This window comes from Ammospiza nelsoni, chromosome 3 (genome assembly GCF_027579445.1).
Source record: "Ammospiza nelsoni isolate bAmmNel1 chromosome 3, bAmmNel1.pri, whole genome shotgun sequence".
Lineage (NCBI taxonomy): Eukaryota > Metazoa > Chordata > Aves > Passeriformes > Passerellidae > Ammospiza > Ammospiza nelsoni.
In genome coordinates this window covers 50,352,054-50,379,519 of record NC_080635.1, presented here as the reverse complement: position 1 = coordinate 50,379,519, position 27,466 = coordinate 50,352,054, and the positions used below count along the sequence as shown (strand labels likewise).

The following is a 27,466-nucleotide window of genomic DNA, read 5'->3' as shown; positions in this document are numbered from 1 at the left end:
CAAGGAGACAGCTTTTAGCCGCGGCGGTGCGCGGAGAGCTGAGGCTCCAGCGGGCGGGACCCGGGGCCCCCGGGCGTGGGGCAGGCACACAGCCTGGCGGGGGCGAGCGGCCGCCAGCCGCCATCTTGCTTGCGGACGGGTACCCGAAACCAAGATGGCGCTCGGGCGTTGAGCGCGGGGCTGGCGCTTCCCCGCCCAGAGCGGAAGTGACGATTCGGCGGCAGCAGCCCCCCGCGCCCCTCCCGGTGGTTTTTGCTTTTCCCCGCGGGCTTCACGTCTTTTCCTCCGACAAGACGGAAAATGGCCGCCCGGTTGCCGTAAGGGAGCGGGGCCGCCGGGAGTTCCGCCCGCCAGGTGAGAGAAGGGCGGAGGTAGAGGGGCTGCATGGAGGCTTGGCGGGGCGGTGGCCCCTGGTTGGGGGGAAGATGGCGGGGGGAGCCTGAGGGGGAGCAGCCCGGCCCTGCCCCGCCCCGCCCCCAGCGCGCGGTGCTCGCGCGCCGCGCCGTCCCGCCTTCCCGCGCCGCGTGACCTCGGCGCTCCGCAGCCATTATCCCGATTATCCCGATTATCCCGCGCCAGCCGACGGAACGGGACGGGAACGAGCGGTCGCCGTCACCGCCCTGACGCGGGCCCCCGCTTCCCGCGGGAGCCGGACCGAGCCGGTGCCGTTCCTCCCTGCGCCCCAGGAAGCGAAGGTAGAAGGGGAAGGGGCGGCGGGAGGCGGCAGCGGAGCTGCCTGGGAGCTCCTGGAGGCCTGGCGGGATGGGGGTGTCGGGGTATGTGGGGAATGGGCGGCCGGCCGGCCCCATTGGGCTTGCGCCCCAGGTGCGCGGCCTTTGGCTTTGGGCCTCCCCGGGGACGCAGGAAGGCCCGAGGGGATGTGGTTGTACAGCGCTGGTTACGGGAATGTTAAATTTCCCCGTTATCAGTGTGGGTGTGACACGGACGAGGGAAACGGTGCCGGAGAGAAAGGATGGTTCCCGGTATTGAATCAGCCTTGATGGTCGGTGGAGGAACTTCCCTTCGGGCATGGCTGTGGTTCAGGCGCTTGTGCCTGAGGTGCCCCACGCCTCCCTGCGCCTTTCCTGCCCTGATTGCAGATGCCCGCAAAGCCCCGTGAGGGACCGCAGCGGGTTTTATGCCCCTCGCTGAAAGGGACTATTGTGTTGCCTGTCTTGATTGTACTGTACTATGCAACCATTGCAGGATCATTCCCGTTATTTTCCTTTTGCTTTGTAAACCTCCTACTTTTCGCCTTTAATTCTATGAAAATCAGGTTTTGTGTGTCATGTTGATCCTTTACGAAGTCAGTACAACCCATCACTTGTTTATCTCGGAGATCAAAGTTTTGTCCTCAGAGGAACAGTTAAATCTTACTACAGAAAGACGTGAGGGCATGCAAAACAAAGGTGCTCCTGACTCTGCGAGTAGTCACTGCTTAAGCAATGCAAATGTATAAAAATAGCACTTAGAATAGTTGTTCCTGGTGTGGGAGGGATTAGTTAAACAGTGTGGAGTTGCAGGAAAATGCTGTCTAGCTGCTTTTCTCCTCCCTCCTCCTCGTCCTCCTCTCTGATAATCATGTCGTTTTGGACAAAAGTAGGGAAGAATGAGGACGGGGTAATGTCTTTGGCGCTGAGGTGTGCTCCAGGCATGCATCTGTCTTGTGTCAGGGAAAGTAAGAATTGCATCCTCCCACTTGCCGCTTTTGATGTTGAGTGACAGGCTGTGCTGAATGGCCAGACGAGGTTCGATGTGTTACATATATCAGTGCTTGGAGCTGGAATGCCTCTTTCCTGAGCAAGGCTTCAGCGTGCAAAGCCTCCGTGGAGCAACTTCTCAGGTGGGGGCTGAGGCTGCCAGAATCCTGGGGTAGGAGGTAGGAGCACTTACCGTGAAGAAGAGCCTGTTCGCATTGAGAATGCAGAAAACTTGAAGTGGTCGTAGGAATCTAGGAAAAAATCAGCTCCTAGTTTGGAGTTAGGGTGCAGATATTTGGATGGATTATATTCAGGCTGGGTGTCAAGAAGAAGCAGTGCTGTAGGGGTTTGCGGAATGCCAGAGAACATCTGCAGTTTGTTTACAGGTAGCAGAGGTAAGTGAAGAAAGCTACTGAAGAAAGTGCTCTGTTTGTCAGTGTGAGAGTTTCTCCCAAAGGTATTCTGAAAAGCCGTTGCTTGCTTGTTCATTGTGCTGGCACTGGCCTCGTGCAGCTTTGTGGTAAATGGGATCTGGGAGGTGATGTGCCTGAAAAGGCAGCTTTTGTCCAGAGTATTTTTCTTATGGAGCACTGCTGCAGCCTACCAAGCACCTCTGAGGGTGTCAGTCTTGGAACAAATGAGGGCAGGAAGATTGGCTTTTCTGCAGCAGCAGTTCGTGTAGTTCATAGCAGAGATTGGGAAGAGTGTGGTGTAAGGGCGTGTGAAAACACAGTGTGTAAAACACACACACAGAAATAACAAAGGCTGTCCAAAACAGTGTGTGTCCAACAGCATGCTAATTCCTTTTTGTGTGTGCACCCATTTCTCAGTCACTTCGGTTTCTTTGTTTTTTTAGTTAGAGGAGAAACATGGTTTTGTTTGCCATTAGTATTACATAAAAGACAGCTAACAATCATATGAGGTGATTTTGCTGTTACTAGGATGCTGATTTTTGACTTAATTTAGAAATATTTTGTGTTATTTTCTGTATAGAAATTAATGAGTTGGGGGAGAAGAAGGCCTTAGTATGTTTTACTGTTTCCATTGTATTTCCAGCATATTAAATGGAATAGTGAAGTAGTGCTTCCCACCTCTTGTTTGTATATAGTAGTTTGGGCATATTTGCCATGGAATTTTAGGTTTTGAAGGCATCGAAGTCACCGATGATCTAAGTAGGGTGGGTTTAAGTGACTATAAAATGCGTTCTATTCTTATGTATGATGGGCCCTGCTAGAGTTGTGGACATTAAAAAAAAAAGGGGGGGTGGATAAGAGTGTGAATAAGAAAGCACAGCAGATGTGCAAGCACTGAATAGATGACTTACAGTGTTGTCTCATTAAGACTGACTTTATTTATTTCTATGGGTGTATTATGAGAAACTACTACAAATTCTGTGGAATTTTATGAAGACTGTCCTATCCCCTTTTGTGTTGTCATGGTTGTATAATCACCCGTCTTTTGAAGCCTGAATCTCTGAATGAAAACTCATTTTGGCAATAGCTTGTGAATTACTTCGACAAGATTTTTATTTAAATCTACCTGACAGCTCTCAAATAATGTTTAAGCAAGAGAAATGCAGACTACGAGATAGCTCTAAAGGAAGGGTAGCTAAAACAATGGATCTAAGAGGGAGCAGTGTTTTGCTAGTGTAAGTGGGTAGAACCGTCCTAAAATGTCTTAAACTGACATGTGATGTACAACTTGTTAAACGGCATAAGAGATGTGCTGTATCACAGTCTGTGCACTCTGACAAAACTCCAACACCACTGGTGTAGTGAAGACTCCTAAAAATATTATATAAAAGGAATTGGTTACCATTTTCCTTGCACTTCTTATTTTTTTTATTAAACATAGCAAATGCTGACAGTGTCACTTACTTCCTTCTTATTGTGTTGCTTGTGATGGGATAAGCCCAGTTGTGTTGTATATCTTCTTTTTGCTTGATGGTCGCACTTGCTGGCCAAGACTGATTGAAGACGCCCAAAGACGAAGACATCCTGTTGTTTTTTTATTAAGAAACTTATCTGGATGTGATTCAGTAACTGACAGATGATGGACTAGCCAATTTTCAGAAAACGTGGTTTCTGTGTTAAGTCTTCGTTGTTTGGGTGTGTTTGGTTTTCCTTATTTTGACTTTATATGTGTGTGTTTATTATGGTGAGGTTTTTTGTTTGTTGGTGGGGTTTGCTGATGCTTTGGATTTTATTTTTAAAGCTGTTTGCAAGTATTGTTAAAAATCTTAAATACCACCAAGTTTGTTGATTCTTGAGGCTATGCCAGGCTGGGTTCAGGGAAGCTTTAAGTTTGTGGTGCTGCCAAAAGAAGCAGTTCTGCCCAGCTGCTGTTTCAATTTCCCTGTGTTGGCCCAAGTGTTTGTGGGCTGTGTAATGAACCATATTAAAAAAAAAAAGTTGTATTGAAAGTGATCCAGTATGTGGGTGCAGAAATACTTAGACTGGCATAGGAAAGATCATCAGGAATGTGAGGAAATAAGGATAGCAGAGATGGGACAGTTTCTTTAAACTAGCAGAGCCACATTATTCTGTGGAGCTGCAGCAGCTTCCTTTGTAAAATCCAGATTTTTTTTTTTTTTTTTAACATGGCAGTGAAATGGTTGAGGGCCAGGCATCTCCTTTCAATTATTTAGGGTGGAAAGTGAGGAAAAAGAGGGAAAAGGCTCCAGTGTGGAGCCCTGGTATTTCAGGCACAGGCCCTGTTCCTAGCAGATGTGGTCCTCTCTAAAAAATGCTGGGTGATAGTGACGGCACCTTTTCACATTGTTGATGCACACGTTTGGCAGAGTGTGGGTCTCTTTGAGAGCAACAAATAATGCTTAGGACCTCTTTGCCATTGCCGTTTACTGTGCCCTTCCTTGATGTGGTGGAGCCGCTGCAGCCTGGCCATGGGCAGGAAGAGGCTGTGGGTGATTTCCTTTGCCGCTGCAAGCCAGGATGTTGTAGCTGTGGTGCTCTGAGGGTGGGTGCTTCTTCTGTGGAGGTGTGCAGCATGTAGAGCTAACTATCACAGACAGCTGTTTTCCTACATACTCCTGGTACTACCTCCGTTCTTTTCCAAATGGGCTTTAATAAAGATTAATAAAATTGTAGATTCTTGCATATTTTGAGAATATTTACATGGACCAAAAAAAACCTCAGCTATGTATGTAGTCTTTTCACTTCTGTTCTTAAGTATCAGTATTGTTTGGATAAGTGGATCTTATGTGTCAAAGTTTTACCTATTACAGCTAAATGGAAACAAAAGCTGCAAATAGTTAAATGTTTTTTATTCAGTAGTTAAGGTTTTTTAATAAAAGTTTTTTGTTTTGTTTTTTAATGTTATATCCATACTCTTCTTAAAAAACTTGAATGGGAAAAGGGTGGCAGATATGTTTTAGCTTCCAGGGTTGGATGTGGTATAGCTAATGTGTTGTTTAAAAACAGATGTGTGGCTGCTTTTCACCTTTGCCAGTTGCTGGAAAAGATTTCTAAGACTGAAAAACTTACTACCGGAGTTTAAGTTATGGTAATTTAAGATCCTGTCTTCTACTTAGAGGTTTTAAAAGTGAAGCTGCTATCTTGTTCCATATCCCCAGGATCTAAACACTTGTCTAAATCAGGATTTGGGATTTCAGCTAGCACCAGTTTAAGTCAGAAATCTGGATTATATAAGTATTCATTTAAAATCTCAGCCTGAACTTGAAGTTTTGTTGCTTTTTCTGTACTAGACTTCTGAATGCCTTCGTTACCCTTTACTGGCTAATACCATCTCGCCTTTTGTCTAGACAAAATCTGACATGGTCCGATACACTACTGTGCTCCTTCGGAGACTCATGCTTGCTGATGATGAGAAGTAAAAACTTAATCTTAATAAAGCATATATTTTGTAGAAATTGGAAATATCTTGGTCACTACTAGTGAATGGTAAGTGGACTTTTGAAAGCAGTGTTTATGAGCACAAATGCTACATTTCTTCTTTTAGATGAAGAAAACACCTATGAACAAGTGTGGAAGTGTCCTTTAGGAGCAGTCAATGTATTATTATGCCTTTGGATTTAATGAATTGAATTGTTGAGCTGCAGAATTTCTGAAGATCCAGACTGTCTATAGCAAACTGGGATAAAATCCCTGTTTTGTTGCTTGAGTGGAATTGAAAAGTGTGCTTAATGTTGAGTTGGACTACAAATGTCCATAGTCTTAAGGCTTGGAGGGAATTAAAAACTGAGGCCAGTGAAGAATTCAAACATTAGGGACTGGCTTTGTTCTTATAGTTATGCTCCTGTTCTGCATAACTGTAAAAGAGCTGGTTCTTGAAGACGTTTGCTCTGTAGGTGAAATTATATATGTATGCATTTTAAACAAGAAATTATACTAGAGTAATGCTCCTGTAAATATTGCAAGAGAAACCTAAACACAAAGCTTGCACCGTTGGCCTGAGTTGTCATCCCCATTTTTTTTTCCAGTATGATATCTCTAGTGAAGTGCAGAGCTGTGTGCTAGAGTTCAAACTGGTCTAAAAGTTTGCTACTGTCCTTTTTGCCTCCCTCTTTCTGGCTGCATGCTGTTATTTGCTCCATAATCCAGCTCAGTTTGGCCCTTCATTAAGCCACTTGGATAACCTAGTTAAACGAAAGTGGTTTCTAGGTGTCAAGAGCTGGTCACTGGAGGACCTGAAGGCTGTCAGGGCCGCTCTGAAGGTGAGGGTAATGTGTTGCACAGCCCTGTTACCAAGGCTGAGGACGGAGTGATTATGGATGGAAAGGGATTTGCCACTTTTGGCAGTGGCTGGCTCTTGAGCTGCTCCGGTCTCAGTGTGCAGCATCACTGAGTCCAAGAGTAAATTTGCTATTTGTTATGTATTGTCTTTTCATGAGGTTATTGTTTGAACCCGTTTAAGCAAAAGGGTGCTTCCTTTTAGCAAATGTTTGTGTCTTTGACAGTCTCACTTTTTGTTCTATAGGACTCAGTATTGCTGAAAGCGCAAATACGGAGTTTTGAAATAATTTCTTCATTGATATCAACTAACAGTTTGAGGTAAGTTTAACTTAAGTCCTTTTTAAATGTTCTGATTGAACTCAGCAAGTGAAAATTAAATCTTATTTTGCTTTCCTGTATTTTATGCTTGCAGTAAGAAGCTACAGTATATAAAGCTGTCTTGTAAAGATCAACTGTACTTGTCATACGTAGAATGCAAATAATGTAAAGCTGAGATTGAGTTATATTATAAACATTGTGCATCTGATGTTCGGTTTGATAATTACTTGTAACAGAAAAAACCCCACCAGGTTTTGTTTTCTGTCACTCTTGGAAAATTGGCATTTCTTAAATAGTTTAAAAGGTCCAAATTTATGTTGCCTGTGTGTATTTGTCCTAAGTGATTGCAAGGTATTTTCTGTAAACTTAATTGAACTCAATGAATTAGAAAATATCTTCGGAGTATAGGTTCTGCAAATTTGCTCTTTAGTGGAAGGAGCCAGTAAAAAAAGAGCATTCAACATACTCTTCTTCGCCAAGGTAAATAGTTTTTTCTGAGTTACATGGAAGTCTGGTTTAAATTCAGTTTTTGCTGGGCTGGTTTCAGATGAGGTTACATCTCTTAGGCCATGCGAACTCTCATGGGGAAAGTCATGTGGGGCAGGAGGAACCAGTTGATAGGAGGAAAGGTCATCTGCTTTTCTCTTTTTGGTTCTCTTAGATATGTCTAAAGTCTCTGTAATTTTGGTAAATTTGAATTAAACTCTGTTGTTGTTTTTTTGTTTACATAATTGAAATACCACCCAGGTAATGAGAAAGATGATATAAGAGAAAGTCCTTGTTGTGTTGAGCTAGTATTTTTTAACGGTAATTTAGGCTTTAAAGCCTGTTTGCAATACAGGTGGTAAATGTTTGATTTTTTCCATTTCTGTTTTAATTTTATTATAATACTATTATAATTGAGCATTCAAAGGCCTGAAAATGTCTAGTTACTTGTTCATAGCTTTTATTCAGGTTGTCTAATGTGACACTTGTTTTTTGTTTTTTTTTTTAAAGCTGGGCAATTTCAAAAGAAAATGGTAATGGGTCAAAGGTTTTATTAATTAAATTGGGGATTTTTAGCCACTGATCCGAAAAGAAAAGGAAAAGGTGTGTATTTTTTTATGGTTAGCACTAATTCTAAATATCTATTTTGACTGTACATAAGAAGAAATGATAGTTTATTATTAATTACTTTCTTTTATTTGTCATTGATTCATAAATAAGTTGTAGCTTAATTTGTGCTGAAGTGTGTTGAATCTTGTTGCAAGCCATATTGTTTAACTAGTTGTTAAAATCTTTAAGTTGGCCATGCATTTTACATGTAGGTTAAAAAGCTAAGTTAATCTAAAAAGATGCAGGATGGGCATCTTGAGCAGTGGAAGTTCAGATCAGAGGGATGAGCTTTAGTACATGTGATTAAGAGAAATAATGCCTGTGGGTCAAATTAACAACTGCTAGACCAAATACTTCAGGGCTTTTTCTTTACTCATGTGAATGGTGCATTGTTGAGGACTGTGAACTCCTCCTGGAGAAGGAACAGTGCATTGGAAATGCAAGAGAACTATAAACAACACAATAGCTAGAATTTTGTTAAAATATATTGAGATATCCGGAATTACATTAGTCTTTCCTTAATTTGCAGAAGTGTTTCATTTTCTGCTGCTTCCTTTCTCCTACAGGATCTGTGTGCAGTTAAATCTGGAAAAAACCTTTCACTGTTACACTTCATGTTTTCAGAGAAACTGTGCACTGCAGCAACGTTAAATCCTTTAAAATGTGGTTAAGTTTTTAATTTTCTAATAAATGTACTTACACTGTCTCCAAAGCTCTTCTGTTTAGCAAATGGTATACTACTTTGTAATAGTGTCATTTTAGTAAATGCAAATTTTGTTCATTTATATAATTTACATGGATGCTAAATGGTTGCTTCTATTTTTTTCCCTCCTCTCATTGCTTTTCCTTTTGGGAAGGAGTAGATCTACTAGCAAAAATGGGTCGATCTAATTCTAGATCACATTCGTCAAGATCGAAGTCCAGATCTCAGTCCAGCTCTAGGTCAAGATCCAGATCACATTCAAGAAAAAAGAGATATAGGTAAGTCTTACTGCCTGAATAGGTGATTTGGTATTATTAGTTTTTAGCCATAAAATGTTTTTCACTTGCATGATGCTATTGCATAAGTGAGCCTGGAATCCTATTTCATTTTAGGCAGTAGGTAAACTAATCTTTGAGTGTAATTTTTGTTTAATTTTTTTCTCCCCCTCTTCCTGTGTCTCAAGATAACTTCATAATGGTAGTGGTTCTTCATGATTCCTGGCCCATTTGATTCTTCCCTTCTGCTTTACATGATGTTTTCTTCATCTAGCCTCTTTCCCTGTAATTTGTTACTTCTTACTAAACTTTTTATATCTGAAGTAACTTAAGACTTCAGTAGATAATTTTTGCTGTATGTTGTCTTCTCAATTGCCTCCAGTGTTTTCCTCATCTTACTTACTAGTGGACGTTACCATCTCCCATAAGGAGTGGGTCAGTTGAGTTTTTACAGTCTCAGCTGCTGCCATGCACAGGCTGGGATATTACACTGGGGGGGCCATGTCACTCCCTGTTCCAGGCTGTGAACCGTGGTGGCTGAGCATGCTGTGTTCCAGGGTGGTGATGACCTCTAATAAAATGTCTGGGTAGGCCAGTGAGGCTGGTAGTGTCTTAACCACGTGACGCCAGGTTTCACAGTCTTTAGCGGTATAGACATGTTTATTATAATTAATTTATTTCAGAAAAAATAAATAGAGATTGCAGAAGTTACTTAAAGACCAGGGAGTCTGCGTCCTTTGCCTTCTGAGTGCATTTTGAGAAATCTAGCATTTTGCATCAAGGCACTTTTTTTTTCCCCTCAGATTTTCCAGTTGTAAAATGTTAATGTTTGTTTTTTATTTTAGCTCCAGGTCTCGGTCAAGGACGTATTCCCGATCTCGGAGCAGAGATCGTGTTTATTCTAGAGATTATCGCAGAGATTACAGGAATAATAGAGGAATGAGGCGTCCCTATGGCTACAGAGGAAGAGGCAGAGGGTATTACCAAGGAGGAGGCGGTAGATACCATCGAGGAGGCTACAGGCCTGTGTGGAACCGAAGACACTCCAGAAGCCCTCGGCGCGGCCGCTCCCGTTCCAGAAGTCCAAAACGAAGGTCGGTGTCTTCCCAGAGGTCCCGGAGCAGGTCTCGTCGATCTTACAGATCTTCCCGGTCCCCGAGGTCCTCTTCATCTCGTTCTTCATCCCCATACAGCAAATCACCCGTCTCTTCCAAAAGACGTGCATCTCTGGAAAAGCAGGCCAAGAAAACTGAAGGGGCTCCTTTGCAAGACAGTCCCATGAAAAATAAATCACAAGATGAACAGAAAGATACGTTTGAACACGACCCATCGGAGTCTCTTGACGATTTTAACAAATCATCAGCAGCTTCTGGTGACATTTGGCCTGGCCTTTCAGCGTATGATAACAGTCCAAGGTCACCCCATAGTCCTTCTATTGCCACCCCACCTAGTCAGAGTTCATCTTGCTCTGATGCCCCTCTGCTTAGCACAGCCCACTCAGCAAAGGACACACCTCAGCATTCCCATTCCATTCAGCATAGTCCTGAGAGATCTGGCTCTGGTTCTCTTGGAAATGGTTCTAGCCGCTATAGTCCTTCTCAGAATAGCCCATTGCATCATATCCCTTCGAGGAGAAGCCCTGCAAAGACAATCCCATCACAGTGTGCCCCCCGTGAGGAGGCTCGAGTGCGGTCATTTTATCCTGAGGGTGGTGAACAGGAAACTGCAAAAGGTGGAAAGTTTATGAAAAGGTAAGAACCAAGTTACAAGGCTACTGTTGCCTCTTAAAAATATTGTTAAGAGTTTCGTCAAGATCATCACCGTAACCTTGGAAAATGCATTATGGAAGGCTAGTATTACTAGTCTAGTTGGAATTGAGCTTGAAAGATATATATGCCTTCTCCTGCTAGGATGCTTCAAGGCCTTGAAATTTGGGTAATAGAGATAGGGACACGTATCCTTAAGGAGGAATTGGTTTGTGCTTTTCCTCTATGGTTTATCTTGTACTCAATTTTTTACTGTTAAGAAAAATCTTAATTGGAATAGTGCATCAGACTTGCTGGCTTGATAGTGAACTCTGTTCAGGTATTTCAGAATTTTAAAGCTTCATGTAGTTTGAAATGCAAGTATTCTGGAAGTCTAGAAATGTCTATGTTGTGCAATAATTTTTTTATGTTGACATAAACAGCATCAATTGTCTAATTGTGTCGTGCAATATGAAAACTGTGATGTCTTGAATTGCATTACTTATCAAAGAGGGTAGGTGTTGGTATTCTAGGAATATAATGCTGTTGATGTGAAGGGAATTCAGTGTGTATATTCCAATGAATGTAAAATTCTTCAATTTGTTCTTAAAAGGTTTGACATAATAGTAATTTTTGAAAGTTGTTAGTCTTACTGGCATTAGACTGTTCCTTTTGAATGTGACTGGTGTTTCAGTGGATTTCTTGCAAAAAGAGTTTGAAGTTGTACCTATGCTATATAGGCTTGATTGTAAGCTTTTAAATTAATTTGTCTAGTCAGTGCTTTATTATGTAAAAAAGTTACTGCTTAGGAGATCAAAAATACAACTTCTCTTGCATCAGATGTGTTGGAGTTGGTGAAGGTATTATAACCTGTGTGAACATAGCATACAGATAAGGCAGTGGCTGAAATAATTACTTGGTGTGTTTCTGTGTTTAGGAGAGCTGCCTTCTAATGGTTCCCTGCTTGAACACAATATAGTGAATGTACTTAGCCTGTGCCAGATTGTGGAATTATCTTAGTAATGTGCAGGATCTTGAAAATAATTCACTTTTTTTATGCTACTACTTCAACTCTTTCAGCAAAAGAAGTGCAAAATGAATTGCGGTCTTGAGTTTTCAAACCATGTGAATTTGATGGAAAAAATTACTAGTGTAATGAGAGAGAATGTGAAACTGGGTACTGATTAAGAAAACAAGCAAGTAAATTTCTAGGCATTCTATAGAAAGGCATTATATTCTTCAGATGCCTCCAGTAGTGCATATATGACAGTGGATGCAGTGTTAATGATGTGCCAAGCATTGCATGCTAAAGTTAATTGCTCGGAGGAATGTATTTTCATCTTCTTCTTGGTGTGGAATTGACACAAAAGGGGAATGCAAGTGAACTGGAATGAATGCAATCCAGAGTTACCAGTTTCTTCTTTGCTATCCACAGGTACACAGATGAAGAGTCTAGAGTATACCTGCTTGATAGGGGTAATACCAGGGAGAAGGAGGCCCAGAAGGAGAGAGGATCAGAAAAAGGGAGGACAGAGGGAGAAAGGGAATGGGAGGAACAGGAAACTTTAGATTTTTTCGTTGATAAAGAGACTGGGAAGGAAAAGTTTAATGACTCTGAAGGGGAGGACACAGAGGAGACAGAGGATTACAGACAGTTCAGAAAATCTGTCCTGGCAGATCAGGGTAAAAGTTTTCCTACTGCATCTCACCGGAATGCTGAGGAGGAAGGAACCAAATACAAATCTAAAATATCAATCAAGGGCAATAGAGAGAGCGATGGATTTAGAGATGAGAAAAGTTATAAGCTTAAAGAGACTGGCTATGTAGTGGAAAGGCCTAGTGCAACAAAAGATAAGCACAAGGAAGAAGACAAGAGTTCTGAGAGACTAATGATGAAGAAAGAAACTCAGTCACCTGAGCAGGTAAAGTCTGAAAAGCTCAAAGAACTCTTTGATTACAGTCCTCCTCTACACAAGAATCTGGATGCGAGAGAAAAATCCACCTTCAGAGAGGAGAGCCCACTTAGGATCAAAATGATAGCCAGTGACTCCCATCGTCCTGAAGTTAAACTCAAAATGGCACCAGTACCTCTTGATGATTCCAATAGGTAAATAATTCCACTTTACAGTGTGGTTCTCCACCTGCCTGCAGTGTTGTTCGTATTTATTTAAACTAGTGGTTTCTTTTGTGTGTCTCTTTGTTGTTGATGCATTTTAGACCTGCTTCCTTGACTAAAGACAGGCTGCTTGCTAGCACACTTGTCCATTCCGTCAAGAAGGAGCAAGAGTTCCGATCCATCTTTGACCACATTAAGTTGCCACAGGCCAGCAAAAGCACATCAGAGTCATTTATTCAGCACATTGTGTCCTTGGTTCACCATGTCAAAGGTATGTGTTTAGTTTATTGTGCCAGAAATGTGGCTGACAAGTTCATTTAAGTCCATTTGCTGTTCCTAGTACAGGAAGATTTCAGGTCTCTTCTAATGTTGTGATTTACCCAGACTTTCTTCCTGTTGAGGTATGCATGAGAATAATTAGAAAAATAATAGCCACGGAAACTAGGACAAAAGAACCACAGGCAGTGTAGAGTATAATAGCAGGTATTCTATGTTTCCAGATAAATGTTTGATCCTAGGTAGCATAGAATGTTTGAATTTCTGCACTGCAGTTTACACATACACTGGTCAGTTTTTCTAATTTTATTTGAATGAGTTTACCGTACAATTTTATATTAAATGTTGTGGTGTGGGTTGACAGATGTCTTTGGACTGTAAATAATAATGGCATTCCTTTTGAAGCATTCTAGAGGTCATTTCCAGATTCTTATTAGAAGGGATTCTTTTTCCCCTCAGGAAGATTTAAGAAAAAATCTGTTCTAAATGGTAGTAAAGTTCATGGTTATAATGTGTTTTATTCCTATATGACGATATTTTCAGGAATTTCACTTACACAAACTTGGCAGTGGCTAAATAAACCTCCATTAAATGAGTTATACACAAATTATTTTCTGATATTACAGTAGTGGCTATTTTGTATAAACACCAAGAAGAACCCTCAACAAACCAATACAACAGAAGTCCTCCCCCAAAACCACTGAAATCCAAACCTGGACCATAACATACCACGTCAAAGTAGATATGTTTCATTTAGGTCATATCCTCTGAAGTATTTTTATGGGAAAATAAATAATTCCTAAAATTCCCTGGGGATGTCTAGAGTATTCTTTAAATGTTTTTTTTTTTTCTATAGCATTTGCTTTATTTTACTGGACTTTTGTCTTGCTGTTGTGTTAAATGTAACTGAGATAGTACAAAACTGATGAAAGTAATTTTGCCATATCACCACAGTAAAGGGAAAAGTGGAAATGCTTAATTAGGTACCAGTTTCAATGAACCTGTCTGTAAGCATTGTTTTTAAGATGCATTACCTTCTAAAATTGCTGAGATTTGTGTGCTAGAAATATGTGCTGAATTCAGTTAAAAATCTCCATTTTGTTGACATAATTCAGATTACTAAAGCCAAGTTATTTCCTTCATATCGAATTGCTTCCAAAGTAGTAGTCAATGATAATGGACTAAGATAATGTATTAGTTAAAAAAAATATTGGGATACCTGTTTAGTGTATAATTATTTGTTGTGAACATATCTATTTATTGATGTGTAAAGAAAGACTCAATCCAGTGAGAGCTTCTGTAAATTTTTGCTTATATGATACATATGCAACTGTAGGTAAAAATAATACTTGCAGAACTCTCACATGTTGATCACAGAATAGACTTTTTCTGTAAATTTTTCTATGTTGAATATCTTATAAATTTAACAGCCTGTCTGGTCAAGTTATTAGAATGTGTACTGTTACGGTTGTTGTGGAAGCAGAACATCTCTTTAAGTTTCAGATTTACTGTGGTCTGTGATCAGAATTTTTGTAACTTTTTTGACAAACTGAAGTTATGTTCATTATTGGTGTGATGCGACCAGTCTGAACAGCTCTTTATTAATGTAGAGCTGAAAATGCCCAGTGATGTTTTCTTTTTCATTGTAACTAGGTCCTGGAATGTGTTTTGAAATGGCAAAATCCATGTTACAAAAGTAAAATAGCTGTTGAAAGATACAGATGCCAAACAGGCAAAGTTGAACCTTCTGTCTTCCTGGCAAAAATGGCATAAAAACAGAATTACTAGCTCAAATTCCTGTGTTTGATGGAATTATGATTGAGGCACTACCCTTGTAGTGGCCGTTTCAAGTTTTAATGGTTGGTTATGAGACAAATGCTGGATGCCGGGCGGTAAGTTGATAAAGATGTATGTTGACCTGTTAAGCAGATAGCTTGCTTCATATGTAACATTTCATAGCTCATGACTTTTATGTATTTCTATATTACATTTAAACACATTTGTTGAGCTGGTTTAAAAACTGAGTTTTGCTGTGGCTAATTTAACTGTCTCTGAAGGAAGGAGAAAATTTGTCAGAGAAGTTGTCAAGTTTGCCAAGATGCCAGATGCTTAAATGAATTTATTTATGCATAGGTGTGTTAATTGTATCGTTTATCATCACCCAATCAAGAATTTGTATTCCTTTAAGAAAAGAGTTGTTAGGTCATTCATGTAGTTATTGAAGCGCACATTTCTAATATGTTTGCACTAATTCTTATTTTAAGTTAGAGATGAGATGAATGGTAAAGTGTACTTGCTGCAAATATTTAGGACTCAAAAGTAATTTCACTTTCTCTTGTGGGCAAAATATAACAGTTTAAGAAATTGCTCTTTGTCATTAGAGGAAAATGTCACTGAAAATGAGCAAGTCCAGTCAGTAAATGATGCTTGAGTTAGATGTGATACAATCATGACTACGTAGTAGACTTGCAGTGATGCTGTGCGCTGTTATTTTCTTCAGGTTACAGTGTGTGTAAAAATAGGGAAAATGCCACATTTGCTTGTCCTGATAAATTTATTGAAAGTACTGTGGGTTTTGCCTGCTACTTGCCTTTCTGTCAGGAATGAAATACGTGGCAGTTGAATGAAACTAATGAAACAGTGTTTTTTCTATTGTAACCAACAGAGCAATACTTCAAGTCGGCTGGAATGACCCTAAATGAGAGGTTCACTGCGTATCAAAAAGCAACTGAGGAGCACTGCACCCGACAAAAGAGCCCAGAAATACATAGGTATATGTTAACTGATATGCAGATGCTTTGTGTTTCAAATAATGTCTTCTAATATTTATTTTGAGAACCCAAAATACTTTTTCTAATCTGGATGAGATAATCTGTATAATTACAAAGTACAAAAAAAAAAACCTTCTGTAAAAGAGAACTCATCTGAGTCAGGTCTGGCTTCATCTGTGGTTTTGTGACAGATGTCTTCTCTACCTCTGTATCTCATTTGGGATATATTTACTTTTCTCACATGCAGTGCTCAAATATTGAGGGGCATATGTCTTGAAGATGAAAAGAAGCCCTGTACATGCATCTTTCTTCTTCAGTGTGAAATGTTCCATCTCATACTACTTTAGTTTTTGTGTGTGTTAATTTACAGCAGTTTTTTGAAAAATCTGAGAATCTAAAAGGTAAGAAGGTAGGCATGCAGATGTAATGTCTGATCATGTGCTCTAGTTTTATGATGCAGTGTACTATATTTGTGTTGCATGTGAGGATACAGTATCTAACTTCACAATTTTTCTTGTTTAGAACTTTTGACTTTACAGCAAACTATCATAGTGCTAATGGTTTCTTGGAGTGGGTGGGCTTTCAACTGGCTACATATACTGGTCCTTTTGAAATAAATCATTAAACATTTTTTTTGTATTCCAAGCTATACTTGAAATGTGAAACATCAGTCTGCCTGTTTTCTGTATTTGTGTTTTTTAGCATACTTCACACAGAACAGAATTACAGTTTTTCAGTTTTAGTCTGCTTCTGTATTCTGATGGTGAGGTTTAATAATTCAGAAAGTTTGTTCTACTGCAAAAATGCCTGGTTTGTCAGTTTTCTGTTGAAATGTTTGAGGCTGTTATCAGTCATGTACATGTATGGCAAGACACTGCTTTTATTTTACACTTAGGAGGATTGACATCTCTCCAAGTACCCTGAGGAAGCATACCCGTTTAACAGGTGAAGAGAGAGTCTTTAAGGAAGAAAGTCAAAAAGTAGGTTCTAAGTAAATGTCCTATCTGTGCTTCTAAACTTAGTCTCCTTTTAAATCTCAACTTCATCTCTGGTTTTCTGGATAAAAATACAAAATTGTATTGTACCTAGAGTACTTGCATTTAGATTTTTTTTTCTTTTGAGTAAAACATGTTATCAAGAAGCTGGTTTATGTAGTGTGATTTTGCTATATTAATAAAATGGTACATAAGGTCAAGTCTTTTGCTATGCTTCCTTTCTTCTTGCATGTTTGTTTACCAAGGACAAAGAATAGGTTTGGGGCAGAGGGAAATACCAGGATGGTCAGTGAGTAGTGTGGTTGAACTACAAAGGTGGTTGTGGTCTGTTCAAAAACAATTCACCAGAAGAAATAAATACTTAATTATCTCTTCAAATCATGTGTTATTGTGGTCTGTATCATCAAAAACTAGACACCAATTGGCTTGATGGGAATGCTTGTTTGAAACTGAAATTCTTAGCTGTTCTTTTTTTACATGTAGCCATTTCATGTAAAGGGCAAAGTCAATTTGTGTGCTGAAGTTTGTTGAAAAATAGGTAAATACTCTCTTTTTATATTTTAATTGATGCACAGCTTGCCTTTTCACTGAGATTCTCTTGATGTTGTATTTCAGTATTTGTTGCAAAATATACATTTGTTTACAGGGAGATAAAAAATTGAGATGTGATTCTGCTGATCTTCGGCATGACATTGACCGACGTAGAAAAGAACGAAGTAAGGAGCGAGGAGACTCAAAGGGTTCCAGGGAATCCAGTGGGTCAAGAAAGCAAGAGAAAACTCCAAAAGATTACAAGGATTACAAATCTTACAAAGATGACAGGTAAATATTTGATGTCCCTGTAGAGGATTTTAGCTTCTAATTAGCCTTTTGTAATTGTAAGCTTAATTGCTTTCAATTTTCAATGTATAATGGATCATTTAATTTTAAACAATTAAAATTATTTGTTTTACAGCAAATATGTATTATCTGTCTTTTACACGGCTTATGGTGGATGAGGACAAAAACTTTGGAATAGCAAGCTAACACTGAAAAAAAAAATGACAAATTAATCTGTCCTATTATCCAGGCTACATCAGGAGGTTGGACTTCAATGCAGTACATTTCTATAAACAGTTTGTGTAAGAACTTTGGTTCGTTATGCTTGATTCCGCACTTTTTCAACTCATAACACCCAGAGTATGAGAATTTTACTGATACTTAGGTTTTAACATGGGTGAGAAGGGGAATTTCTAAATTTATCTAAAGCCAGTGGGCTGTTTTAAGAAAAAAATGTTAGAATGTTAGCATATCTCAGTGGATACTGTGTAGAAGTGGTAAGAGTTACTTCAGGTATGACCTTTCTTTGAATAGAATGCTAAAATCTTGTAAATTGGGTCAAGTTAATATCACTATGGGGTTACTAAAAGTTTTGCTGTAGGAACTTTTCCCTGCTTTGTATTGTATATATATAAAGTGAATTTTTACTTACACTTCCTGTTTCCCATTTACTTCGACTTTGGTATCCACATTTTTTTCCACTGGCTAATTTCCCTACAGCCATTTATGTAGGGAAGCCCATACCATACCTCTCAACAGTGTGCAAACTGAACTGTGTCAAGTTACTGTAAAGCTTTACCTTAAGGGGTTTTTCCCTTTAATTTCTGTTTTTCTGCCTCAGAAGAAAGGCAGATCTTAAAAGTAACAGCATCTCTTCATGGCATCAGAATCTAGAAAAGTTGTGTCTTACAGTTTGCAGACTGCTGCTTTCCAACTCACCAGCAATAACATGCATTTAGTGCACTTAAATGTGTCAGAGGAGGCTGGAAAGTGAAAAAATCCTTCGCCTTAATATCTCAGATATGTAACGTGTGACTTTATAACCAGAAGGGGGTTAGTTTTTCATAAAATAGAGACCCGGTTTAGTATAGCATGTTACAGGCTATCTAGTACGTTTAAAATAGCACATAGTATATTTTTTTATTTTTCAGTAAACAAAAAAGAGACCAAGACCGTGCTCGGTCCTCCCCATCTTCCTCCCCATCTTCTTCCTCATCCAGTTCTCGAGAAGAAAAGGATTGCAAGAAGGAAAGAGATGAAGAGTTCAAAACCCACCACGAACAGAAAGAATACTCTGGTTTTGCAGGAGTCAACAGGCCAAGAGGCACCTTTGTAAGTTTTTCTCCTCTTCTTCCCCTAAACACTTCACCAATGGCAATAGCAGAACAAAGTAAATGAGGGAGTGTTGGAGTGATTCATGTTAGGCTAGACTTGAGGTCTTTATACGATATACCAAACCTGAAATATTGAGTCTTTTGTTTTTCCCCAGCACTCACCAGTAGCACTTGAATGATCTGTAAATATGCATTAGCATGACATTACAGATCCTAGCATAAGGGTCTGGGGAAACAGGATTATTCCTTGATCTTCTTTTATAATGCTGCTTCCTAACAGGACCTGGAAATTTACTGTTCTGTAAATTTTAAGTCTTGGGTCCTGATAGCCCTTAGCTCCCTGCAACTTCTGTTTTTCCCTCTCATGTTGGTTTGGTTTTGCACTCCTTTGTGTGTAATACCTGCAGCTTTTTATATAGAGAATGGCACATAATTAAAAATAAGTGTCAACCTTGAAACAGCTGTATTGAGGAGATGGTATACTTGTTATCTTTGTGGTTTTTTGGCTTGGACTAGCCACTGAGCATGAAAGTTCATTGATCTACCTCTGGAATGTATTTAAGCATTGTGATTTGGAAAGTGGCATATTGACCACTCTAGTCTTCAGAAAAATCTTAAACTTTCAGACTCCATGGTAATGTAATTATTGATGTATAATTGGGAAACGTAGATGCATTTGGAAAAACTAGGAATCAATAAAGAAGGCCTTGAAAAAGATAGGGAGCACTTAAAAACACCATACAGCCCAAACAAAAAAAAAAACTCCAAAACAACCCACAAACAGACACCACTCACCCACCCCTGAACAACATGGCAAAATAGACCTCCAGACCACAGCTAAACACACAAAAATGTTCAAGTTCTGTGTAGGTTGGGAAAAACTGTTCTACATAATAAGTAGGAGTAATTTCATACTTCAACAATAATTTCTTAATGTAGCCTGTAATTAAGACTAAATAATGCTAAAGTGCAGTGTTTAGTATAAATGTTTAATCATGCAAAAAATAAGTTTTGAACTACACATAAGGGTGTCTGACATGCATGTGGCATGTACCAATACTTGAGGCTTGAATCCTCCATCTAAAAAACTATAGCTACCTAGAGGAAAATGCAAAGTTCTAAATTTCTAACACTAAAAGTGCATCATTTCCTCCTTTCTTCTTATTTTTATATAGTTATGCTATGGAACTATGTGGTGTAAGTATATAAATCCCTGGATGGTGTAGGCATCAAATATGACTATCAGCACAATTTCTAGCTGTATAAAATAATGGCACAAGCGAAACAGAAGTTAAACAAAAGGGAGCTTAAAACTCCATCTCCTGTCAAGGAGATTTAGTGGGAGAAAACTTGTAATTCATTGAAGCCTTCCTGCTTTATCAAACCAGATTGTAGGTATTGTGAGATAGGTACTACTTCATATGCAGTTTAGGTAGATGGGAATTGGAAAGTTAATAGATTTCTACTCATTTAATTGCTAGTGACTACCAGTTTGGTCTATGCAGTGATAACAGGTTAATTAATGTTCCTTAACAACATACATGGTCACACACAGGCTTTTGGAACAAAGTGTCTGAGCAGGTGAATCTAAATAGGCCAACTGCTGACTCACATCTCCTCTTTAGGGATAAATCTTGGATGGTATCAAAAACCACAGACCAGGTAGCGTAGGAATGTGTTTGTAAATACAGACTAATACTGGCTGCATTCCAGTTACTACTGCTTTGCTTTTGGAGTAAATCAAATGCTTTGGTTTTAAATCTTTCTCCTAACAGGAGGCCTTGGAGAATATAACATCTTCCCTATCCAGCAAGCTAATGTTAAGTCAGCAATGGTTTTTCTCTAACTTTGGCTAGTACACAATCCTCTTGGGTTCTAGGCTTCCCATACATAAGCATCATTAATAGTTTTCAAATATGGACACAGAAATTAGGATAATTAGAATTTTTCAACAGCAATGTCATTAGTATCCATATATGAAAGAATTATGTGTAGCAGCTCTGTTTAAAGTGAGTTCTATATAGGAAATATACACTAGTCTTTTTGGTGGTAGTCTTTCTAATAAATAAGCTGATAAAGTTAACACCATAGTAGATTTTATGTCCTGTAGTTCTTTACCCGAAGGATGATTTGGTACAGGGAAGCATTAATAAAATGGTTAGGAGAACTGTAGATGTTTTTCTTAAGGGGAATCTGATCACAGGACTGAATACCAGGAAATGCTGATGCCTGTTTTTTTCTCTTTTTTTAATCCTGTCATAATTCTGTCTGCCTCCTGCCCCTTCCCCCAGGTTACTGTTTGTTGTGCCCTAATTATGTAAAGCTGTTGGAAATTAAAAAAGCCTACCTTACTTCCTCCCTTGTACAGTTAGTCTATTGCTTGCCAAATGACTCTCCAAACAATTTTTTGATTTTTTTTTTTCTCCCAGAGTCTCAGAGTATTGGATAGGTCTTATGAGCCTTCTACAGATTGTTTTACAGTTGGTTGGATTTCAGAGTAATTTTAAATCTGTCCAGCATAAATTCTGCATTAGAAGTTTCAGAGCTTTGTGGAACTAAGTATGCCTAACACTTACCTTTTGAGTTCATGAATGATATATATTTTTGATCTCTGTTTATGAAACACGCTTATTTTTAACAAATAAATTAGCTTCCAGTCATATTTTTTACTATTACTCTGAAGATGCAGTTCTGTGTTTTTAAGTAGGCTACTTTTGGAAATTGTGCTCTTAGTTTGAGCAGTCTTATCTTCCCCAACTAACCTTTCTTCTCCCCTTCAATGAAGGATATAAACTCATTTAATGTTTTCTACAGGCTAAGTATTTATATGCTGAGATAACAGTATACCTTACTACTTAGGGAATTCTGAGTTAAGGATGGTTTTTGGTGTGAGACTTTCTAGCTGTCCTGGTTCAGGGCAAATTTGGAACTGAACCCCCCCCCAAGGGGTTCCTCTAGAAAGCGGATTCAATTGGCCCCTCCCCCAACCGGTTCAGGGGAAAAAAAGCCTCCTTGGAGAAAAGTGGAAAAAACTGTCTATTTAACAATAAAACCTAACCAATATTAAACAATAAAACCCCTTGCCACTCCAAAAGAGATGACAAACTCAGAAAAGTCCCCTCCCCGGGTTGCAGCTCACCTCACTCAGTCTCTGATCAGTCCCTCCAGCACTGGAAATGCCGCGGCCCAGGCCCGGCCTGGTGGGCCACACGTGTGAGGTGCCGGTGCTCCCCTGGTGTTCAGTCCAGAGCAGGTTTGAACAGGTCCAAAGAAAAGGGAAAAAATCCCACAGTCCAGGGAACTTCTTTGCCTCAGCTAGCTAAAGCTAACTAAAAGCAAAGGAGAGCTCTGTCCTGCTGTCTGTCCATCCGCAGCCAACACAGTCCAGGAGCAGGAATGTGGAGGAGTGAGTGCAGTGTCTGAAAACAAACTGCTGCTTCTTCTCTCCCCCCTTCACTCTCTGGAACACTCTTAAAGGTGCAAAACTTACTATCCAGCATAAACAGAACGAGAGGACTGGGGATACCTGGGATGATGTAGCCAACCCAGGACATCAGCCTAGCATTTTAAAACCTTAGTAATTCATTATAACGAATATTTAAAACACTCCTTTTCACTTTAAGCATTGCTGCTCTGCAGAGTACATGCTTTTGACTTTTTCCTGAGTAAAGAATTTACTCATTTGAAATGTAATTTGGCCTGAGGTACGTTCTTGAATTTCAGTTAAGAATGCTTGAGTAACACACAGTGGATATACTCCTGTGAAAACTGCAGTTAGTATATATTCCAGAATCACCTTTTCATAAATTATTCAATTGACTCCATAAATACCTTTCTTTTTCCCCTGACAGTTTTGTCCCTGTTTCAGTCTAGCTTTCCTCCTGGTTTTTTTGTCTGAACAGCTTCAGAAGCTTCTTGTGACCTTTTGTTCCAACACACTGGTTTACTAGCACTCAAATTTCTTTTTAGTGGTTGTGGGTGAACTTATGACAGGAACTCAAATCTGTTTAAATTAAGTTTAATAGAATCATTATTTCAAAATGAATGCTTGAATATATTACTTAAGGTAATATGTGAATTTGAAAATGGTTTTTCCACTTGCAGATACTGTAATTAAACACAGAAAGTATTTTCAGTAATAGAGAACTTGACTCTACTTTGTGGTGTTATGTAAATGATTTAAATGACATCTTGGTTAATCAGTTTCGAATTAGGGGCAGAGGAAGAGCCAGAGGAGTCTTTGCTGGAACAAATACTGGTCCCAGCAACTCAAATACTACTTTTCAGAAGAGACCGAAGGAAGAGGAATGGGATCCTGAATATACCCCAAAAAGCAAGAAATACTTCTTGGTGGGTGTGGAGAAATTGATGTCTTATGCATGCTTTTTTTTTTTTTTCAAACTTTCTACAAGTGTAGAAGTAGCATGCATGTATGGACAGGGACAAGAGTAACTGTGAGACTATCAGGGTGGCTGTAGTGGTTGGTTCTGCTTATCTTTCATCTTTCTGCAGCAGGCTGGCAGTAACTGAGGCCTGACATGGAATTTATCTCCAAAAATTTCATCAGGGACTGGGGAAGAAGGCAGGTTCAGAGAAAATTTTTAAAACCCAACTTCAAATCAGAAAAGCTTGTGCTGTGTTTTCCTGGATTTACATCTGTATGACATTTGAGAATTGTCTTAGATTGGTCTGGAAGTCTACAGAAGTGAAAGATGAGGAAAAGCTGACAGTATTTGTGGATTTTCATAAGACAGACTCTGTTATGAGCAGTTCTTTGCTCTGAGTACTGTGGTAGTCACAAGAAAATCACCACAATTTTGATGCCTTTCTCCCATCTGGATTATGAAAGGAGGACCCTTGATGTAACCACTCTAAGTAGTGCAGTACACTGGATGTGTGGTGTCTGCTCCAGTTATTTCTGTAACAATGCAAACTTTGAAGGGTATTGTTTCATCATTAAAAGATGATAAGTAATGAAGAGAAGACCTTCTCCTGTAGCATTATAGCTTGTCACAAATATGTTAACAGGTAACTAAGAAATAATGCAGTCACAATTCAGATATTTCATTAAGGAGTTCTGTCTTCCTAGACATATCTAAACTTTTCTGATCTGTAAACAGAGATGTGATAATCTGTTCATGATATTAGAACAATCAATTTTAGCTATTAAACCTGAATTTCTAAAAATATTTTAAATTAAATCAGCTGCCCTTCAACTACTTCTGTTTAATTAAGCTGCATTGTATGGGTATGATACGTGTTTAATAGTTCAGACTTCTTTCCAAATCACAAGTTCAGAAAAACCATGTGTTGACGCAAGTGTACCTCACCATTGTAAATAGAAACTTTTTTTTTAATATTGAATAATGGTTTGTAGGTTTCATGCAGTGTGTAAAATGATTGTGAGAACATACCTAATTATATAATGCTGTATTTGGTAGCAAGTCAGCAAACAAAACCAGACAGCCTCGAATATTGTTTGGTAATGTTAGACTTAAATAGTTTGAACTTAATTTGCCCTACATTGTGTTGGTAAGCCAGATTTTCTGAAAACTGCCTTCAGTTGCCTCTTCTTATGAAGTATAAAGAACTCTCTTTGTGCTAAAGAAACCTAGCACTTTTCTATAGCTTCTTTTAGATTTTTTTTCCCCTCAAAACTAGTAATTTCTTCCCCTCAAAACTTGTAATTTTTTCCCCTCAAAACTAGTAATTCTTAATTCTGAGTGTAAGTTACAGACAAGTGATTTGTTACTAACATTTAAGTAGACCCACAGTGAATAAGGGCTCTTCAAACCGTTGTGTTGTGGTTTTAGTTACAGCATTATGCCTTTTAAGAATAATTGCAATCTGAAGAGAACTTTTTAACATTTACTTTGTTTTATACATTTGCTATAGCATACTAACATTATGGGGTACATTGAAGAGGTGTCTAACCTTACTCTTTTTCTGGTGTTATTGTAGCATGATGACAGAGATGATGGTGTGGATTATTGGGCCAAAAGAGGAAGAGGCCGTGGTACTTTCCAGCGTGGCAGAGGGCGTTTTAACTTCAAAAAGTCAGGTAGCAGTCCCAAGTGGACGCATGACAAATATCAAGGGGACGGCATTGTGGAAGATGAGGAAGAAACAATTGAGAATAATGAAGAAAAGGACAGACGCAAAGAAGAAAAGGTAAATTGTTCAGTGAATTGCAGATTAGGTACTTCATCTTGCACTATGCCAAGTAATTGGCTGCATGTAGGGATCACTTTAAAGGTTTTGGAGTTGATTATTAACAGTTTACAGCAAGAATATCTTCTTTCTTTCCACAGGAATAACCCGGAAGAAAGTTGTAGCTGAAAGAGCAGCTCTTGCACCACCCACACAACATTTTTAATATGTTTTTTTGTTGTCAAATGAATGTAAGCATTTTACTTAAATTTTACTGTTGGAAAGTAGTTTAGAGAGATTGTTTTCGTTTTAAGCCTTTAGAAAAAAATCATGATATAGTAAACTATGTTAATGATCGTACAGGTAGAAAGTAAAATATTTGTAACAACTTTTAAGAAATTTTACTGTTTGTTATATGCAGTGTAATTCTGCTTTGTCCAAATATATGGTCAAGTACAACTCTAAAAGTTTTGATTCTCCCCTATGTCTGTGTTTTATTCTGAAGTAAACTTACAGCTCTGCACACCTAAAATCTTGGAGCAGCATTTTTTATAAACTAATCACTACTTCTCTGTTGCCTTTTTATAAGAATTGTATTTAAGGGTAGTTATCCAGTCACAGTATAAGTACAAACAGCTGTGCAAAATGCTGATGGTATGTTAGTTCATGAGAATCACATTTACATAGTGATAAACCTGGATTCTTATTTTACCCTGCAAGGCTGCAGCAAGAATTTCACTTAAGCAGTGAAATCGTCACTCTTCATTAGTAGCCTAAGAAATACATATGCACATACAAACTACAGTGAGTTTCAAGTGTATTTTTTAATAGCTTAGTCATCAGCAGAACACTTAAGTTAATTTGATGGCAGTATCAATCTAGCTTCTTTTTTAGCAGTTTTTTTTTTACAGTTTGTTTGAATTGCCTCTTTAATTTCTCTGTGTGGGCTTGCCTCTGAGTGTGTAATCCGGCAAGAGTGAGTCATTCTCATGTACAGGATTTAAGTTAAAATGAGAGAGCAGGGCAGGACCAGGTGGGGGGAGAGAAACAAAACACCACAAAATCCCTGAAAAAATAAAACGAGATGTTAAAACCAGAATTGGTAAATATAATTCATATATACCAGAAGTGTGAGAAATTAATCTTAATTTCTTCAAAACTGATTTCTAATAATTGTGCTGCAAGAATTTTTGTAGCTGAAGTGCAGATATTAAGGGGATTTTGGGTTTGGTTTGTTTTTTAGGTTTTTTTTTGTTTTTTGTTTTTTTTGTGATTTGGTTGTTTTTTGGTTGTTTTTTAAATAGAACCCAAACCCTCAAGCTTAGTTTTAGTGGTAGTTACACACTTAACCTCTAGAATGTTAAGGATGAAAGTAATACACTTGAATTACCAGAACAAGGACATTCTAATACAAGAAGATTACTTTGCTTGTCTTTCTCAAAATGCTGTAGATAAACTAAATCTTAATGTTACGTGGAGTTAAGAGTGTAGTTGTTCTTACTCACCCCTTCAAAAGGCATAGTATCTTTAAAGTAGGGGAAAAAAAGAGAAGGAAAAGCTTTGATAGAGGTGTTAGTATTAAATACCTATATAATGTATCCCTTCTTATTTGCTTTATTGTTAGGAAGTAGTTAACTCTCGTATGCAAATTAAACACTAGAAGGAAGGAAAACAAAACAATCCTCACTGTAGCTGAATAAACTATTTTTTATGTTTTGCTAATTTGCTGGCAGCTGTGTAGAAAGGGAAACAGGAGCAATACTTGCCTCCCAGTAGTAGTTAGTTAATAAAGTCATTCCCTCTCTATGTTTTAAAACGTTTAGCCCAGCTAAACAGTGTTGCCAGATTGGCTTTTACATGTACAGTGCATCTTTTAATAGCTGTTTGAAGTGATAAACAGAGTATTCTTCGGACTTCTCAGCAAAACTCAGACTTTGTGTATTTTACATTAAAATAAGCAAAAAAGGGAACAAAGCAAACTTTGCAAACGAAGCAAACATCAGTCAAAGTCTTTCCTAATGAAGTAAAGTTAATCAGTCTGGAACTGAACAGGATCAAGATATGCTTGAGCTGTCATGACCTTATAACAGGTAATTTATATCATTTATGTCAAGTTGAAAATGGTTTATTAGGGTCTGTGTGTCACAAAGCAGTACAATTCCTGCAAGATGAGGCAGATTTAGATTTTGTACTTCAGCTGAATATCCAAGGAGATCTGGTAGAGATTGCTTTGGTAATGGCATTTGATCCTACAACCCTGTCTGGAGGTTAGATGATAAAAATTTGGGTTTTTTGCAATCCCTAATTTTGTTGTAGTTTATCAGAAATGTGATTTGATTACAGAACACACAATTACAGCCATTAACATTTCTTTAAATAAGTTAATTCGAATTAAGAGATAGTGTAGTCAAAGATGCAAGTTGCAGTCTGTCTCTGAGAGATCTGTAAGAATCAAGG

The 27,466-nt window shown here is 38.7% G+C and overlaps 1 protein-coding gene across 14 annotated transcripts; it reads left to right on the top strand.

Moving 5' to 3' along the window:
- The first annotated feature begins 231 nt into the window (after positions 1-231).
- On the top strand, positions 232-25,541 carry BCLAF1 (BCL2 associated transcription factor 1). Of its 14 annotated transcripts, XM_059468523.1 has the most exons (15): positions 551-695; positions 5,482-5,620; positions 6,657-6,730; positions 7,727-7,819; positions 8,689-8,806; positions 9,649-10,554; positions 11,984-12,655; positions 12,766-12,935; positions 15,606-15,711; positions 16,607-16,691; positions 17,353-17,528; positions 18,677-18,857; positions 23,063-23,209; positions 24,821-25,030; positions 25,171-25,541. In XM_059468523.1, exons 5-15 carry the CDS (start codon positions 8,703-8,705, stop codon positions 25,174-25,176), a joined length of 2,763 nt encoding a protein of 920 aa, XP_059324506.1. In that variant the 5' UTR covers positions 551-695; positions 5,482-5,620; positions 6,657-6,730; positions 7,727-7,819; positions 8,689-8,702; the 3' UTR covers positions 25,177-25,541. The 14 variants fall into 14 exon arrangements, 12 of the variants coding, with proteins under 12 accessions (XP_059324508.1, XP_059324503.1, XP_059324507.1 ...); XM_059468524.1 differs by lacking the exons at positions 551-695; positions 7,727-7,819 and adding an exon at positions 276-354; XM_059468521.1 differs by lacking the exons at positions 551-695; positions 7,727-7,819 and adding an exon at positions 276-354 and having other exon boundaries at positions 8,683-8,806.
- The last annotated feature ends 1,925 nt before the right edge of the window (positions 25,542-27,466 follow it).

Coding starts and splice junctions, on each gene's coding strand:
- BCLAF1 (XM_059468525.1), top strand. CDS start 8,703: ATGGGTCGATCTAATTCTAGATCACATTCGTCAAGATCGAAGTCCAGA. Junction 16,692..17,352: donor TTAAGGAAGAAAGTCAAAAA/GTAGGTTCTAAG, acceptor ATTTGTTTACAG/GGAGATAAAAAATTGAGATG. Junction 23,210..24,820: donor AAAGCAAGAAATACTTCTTG/GTGGGTGTGGAG, acceptor GTGTTATTGTAG/CATGATGACAGAGATGATGG.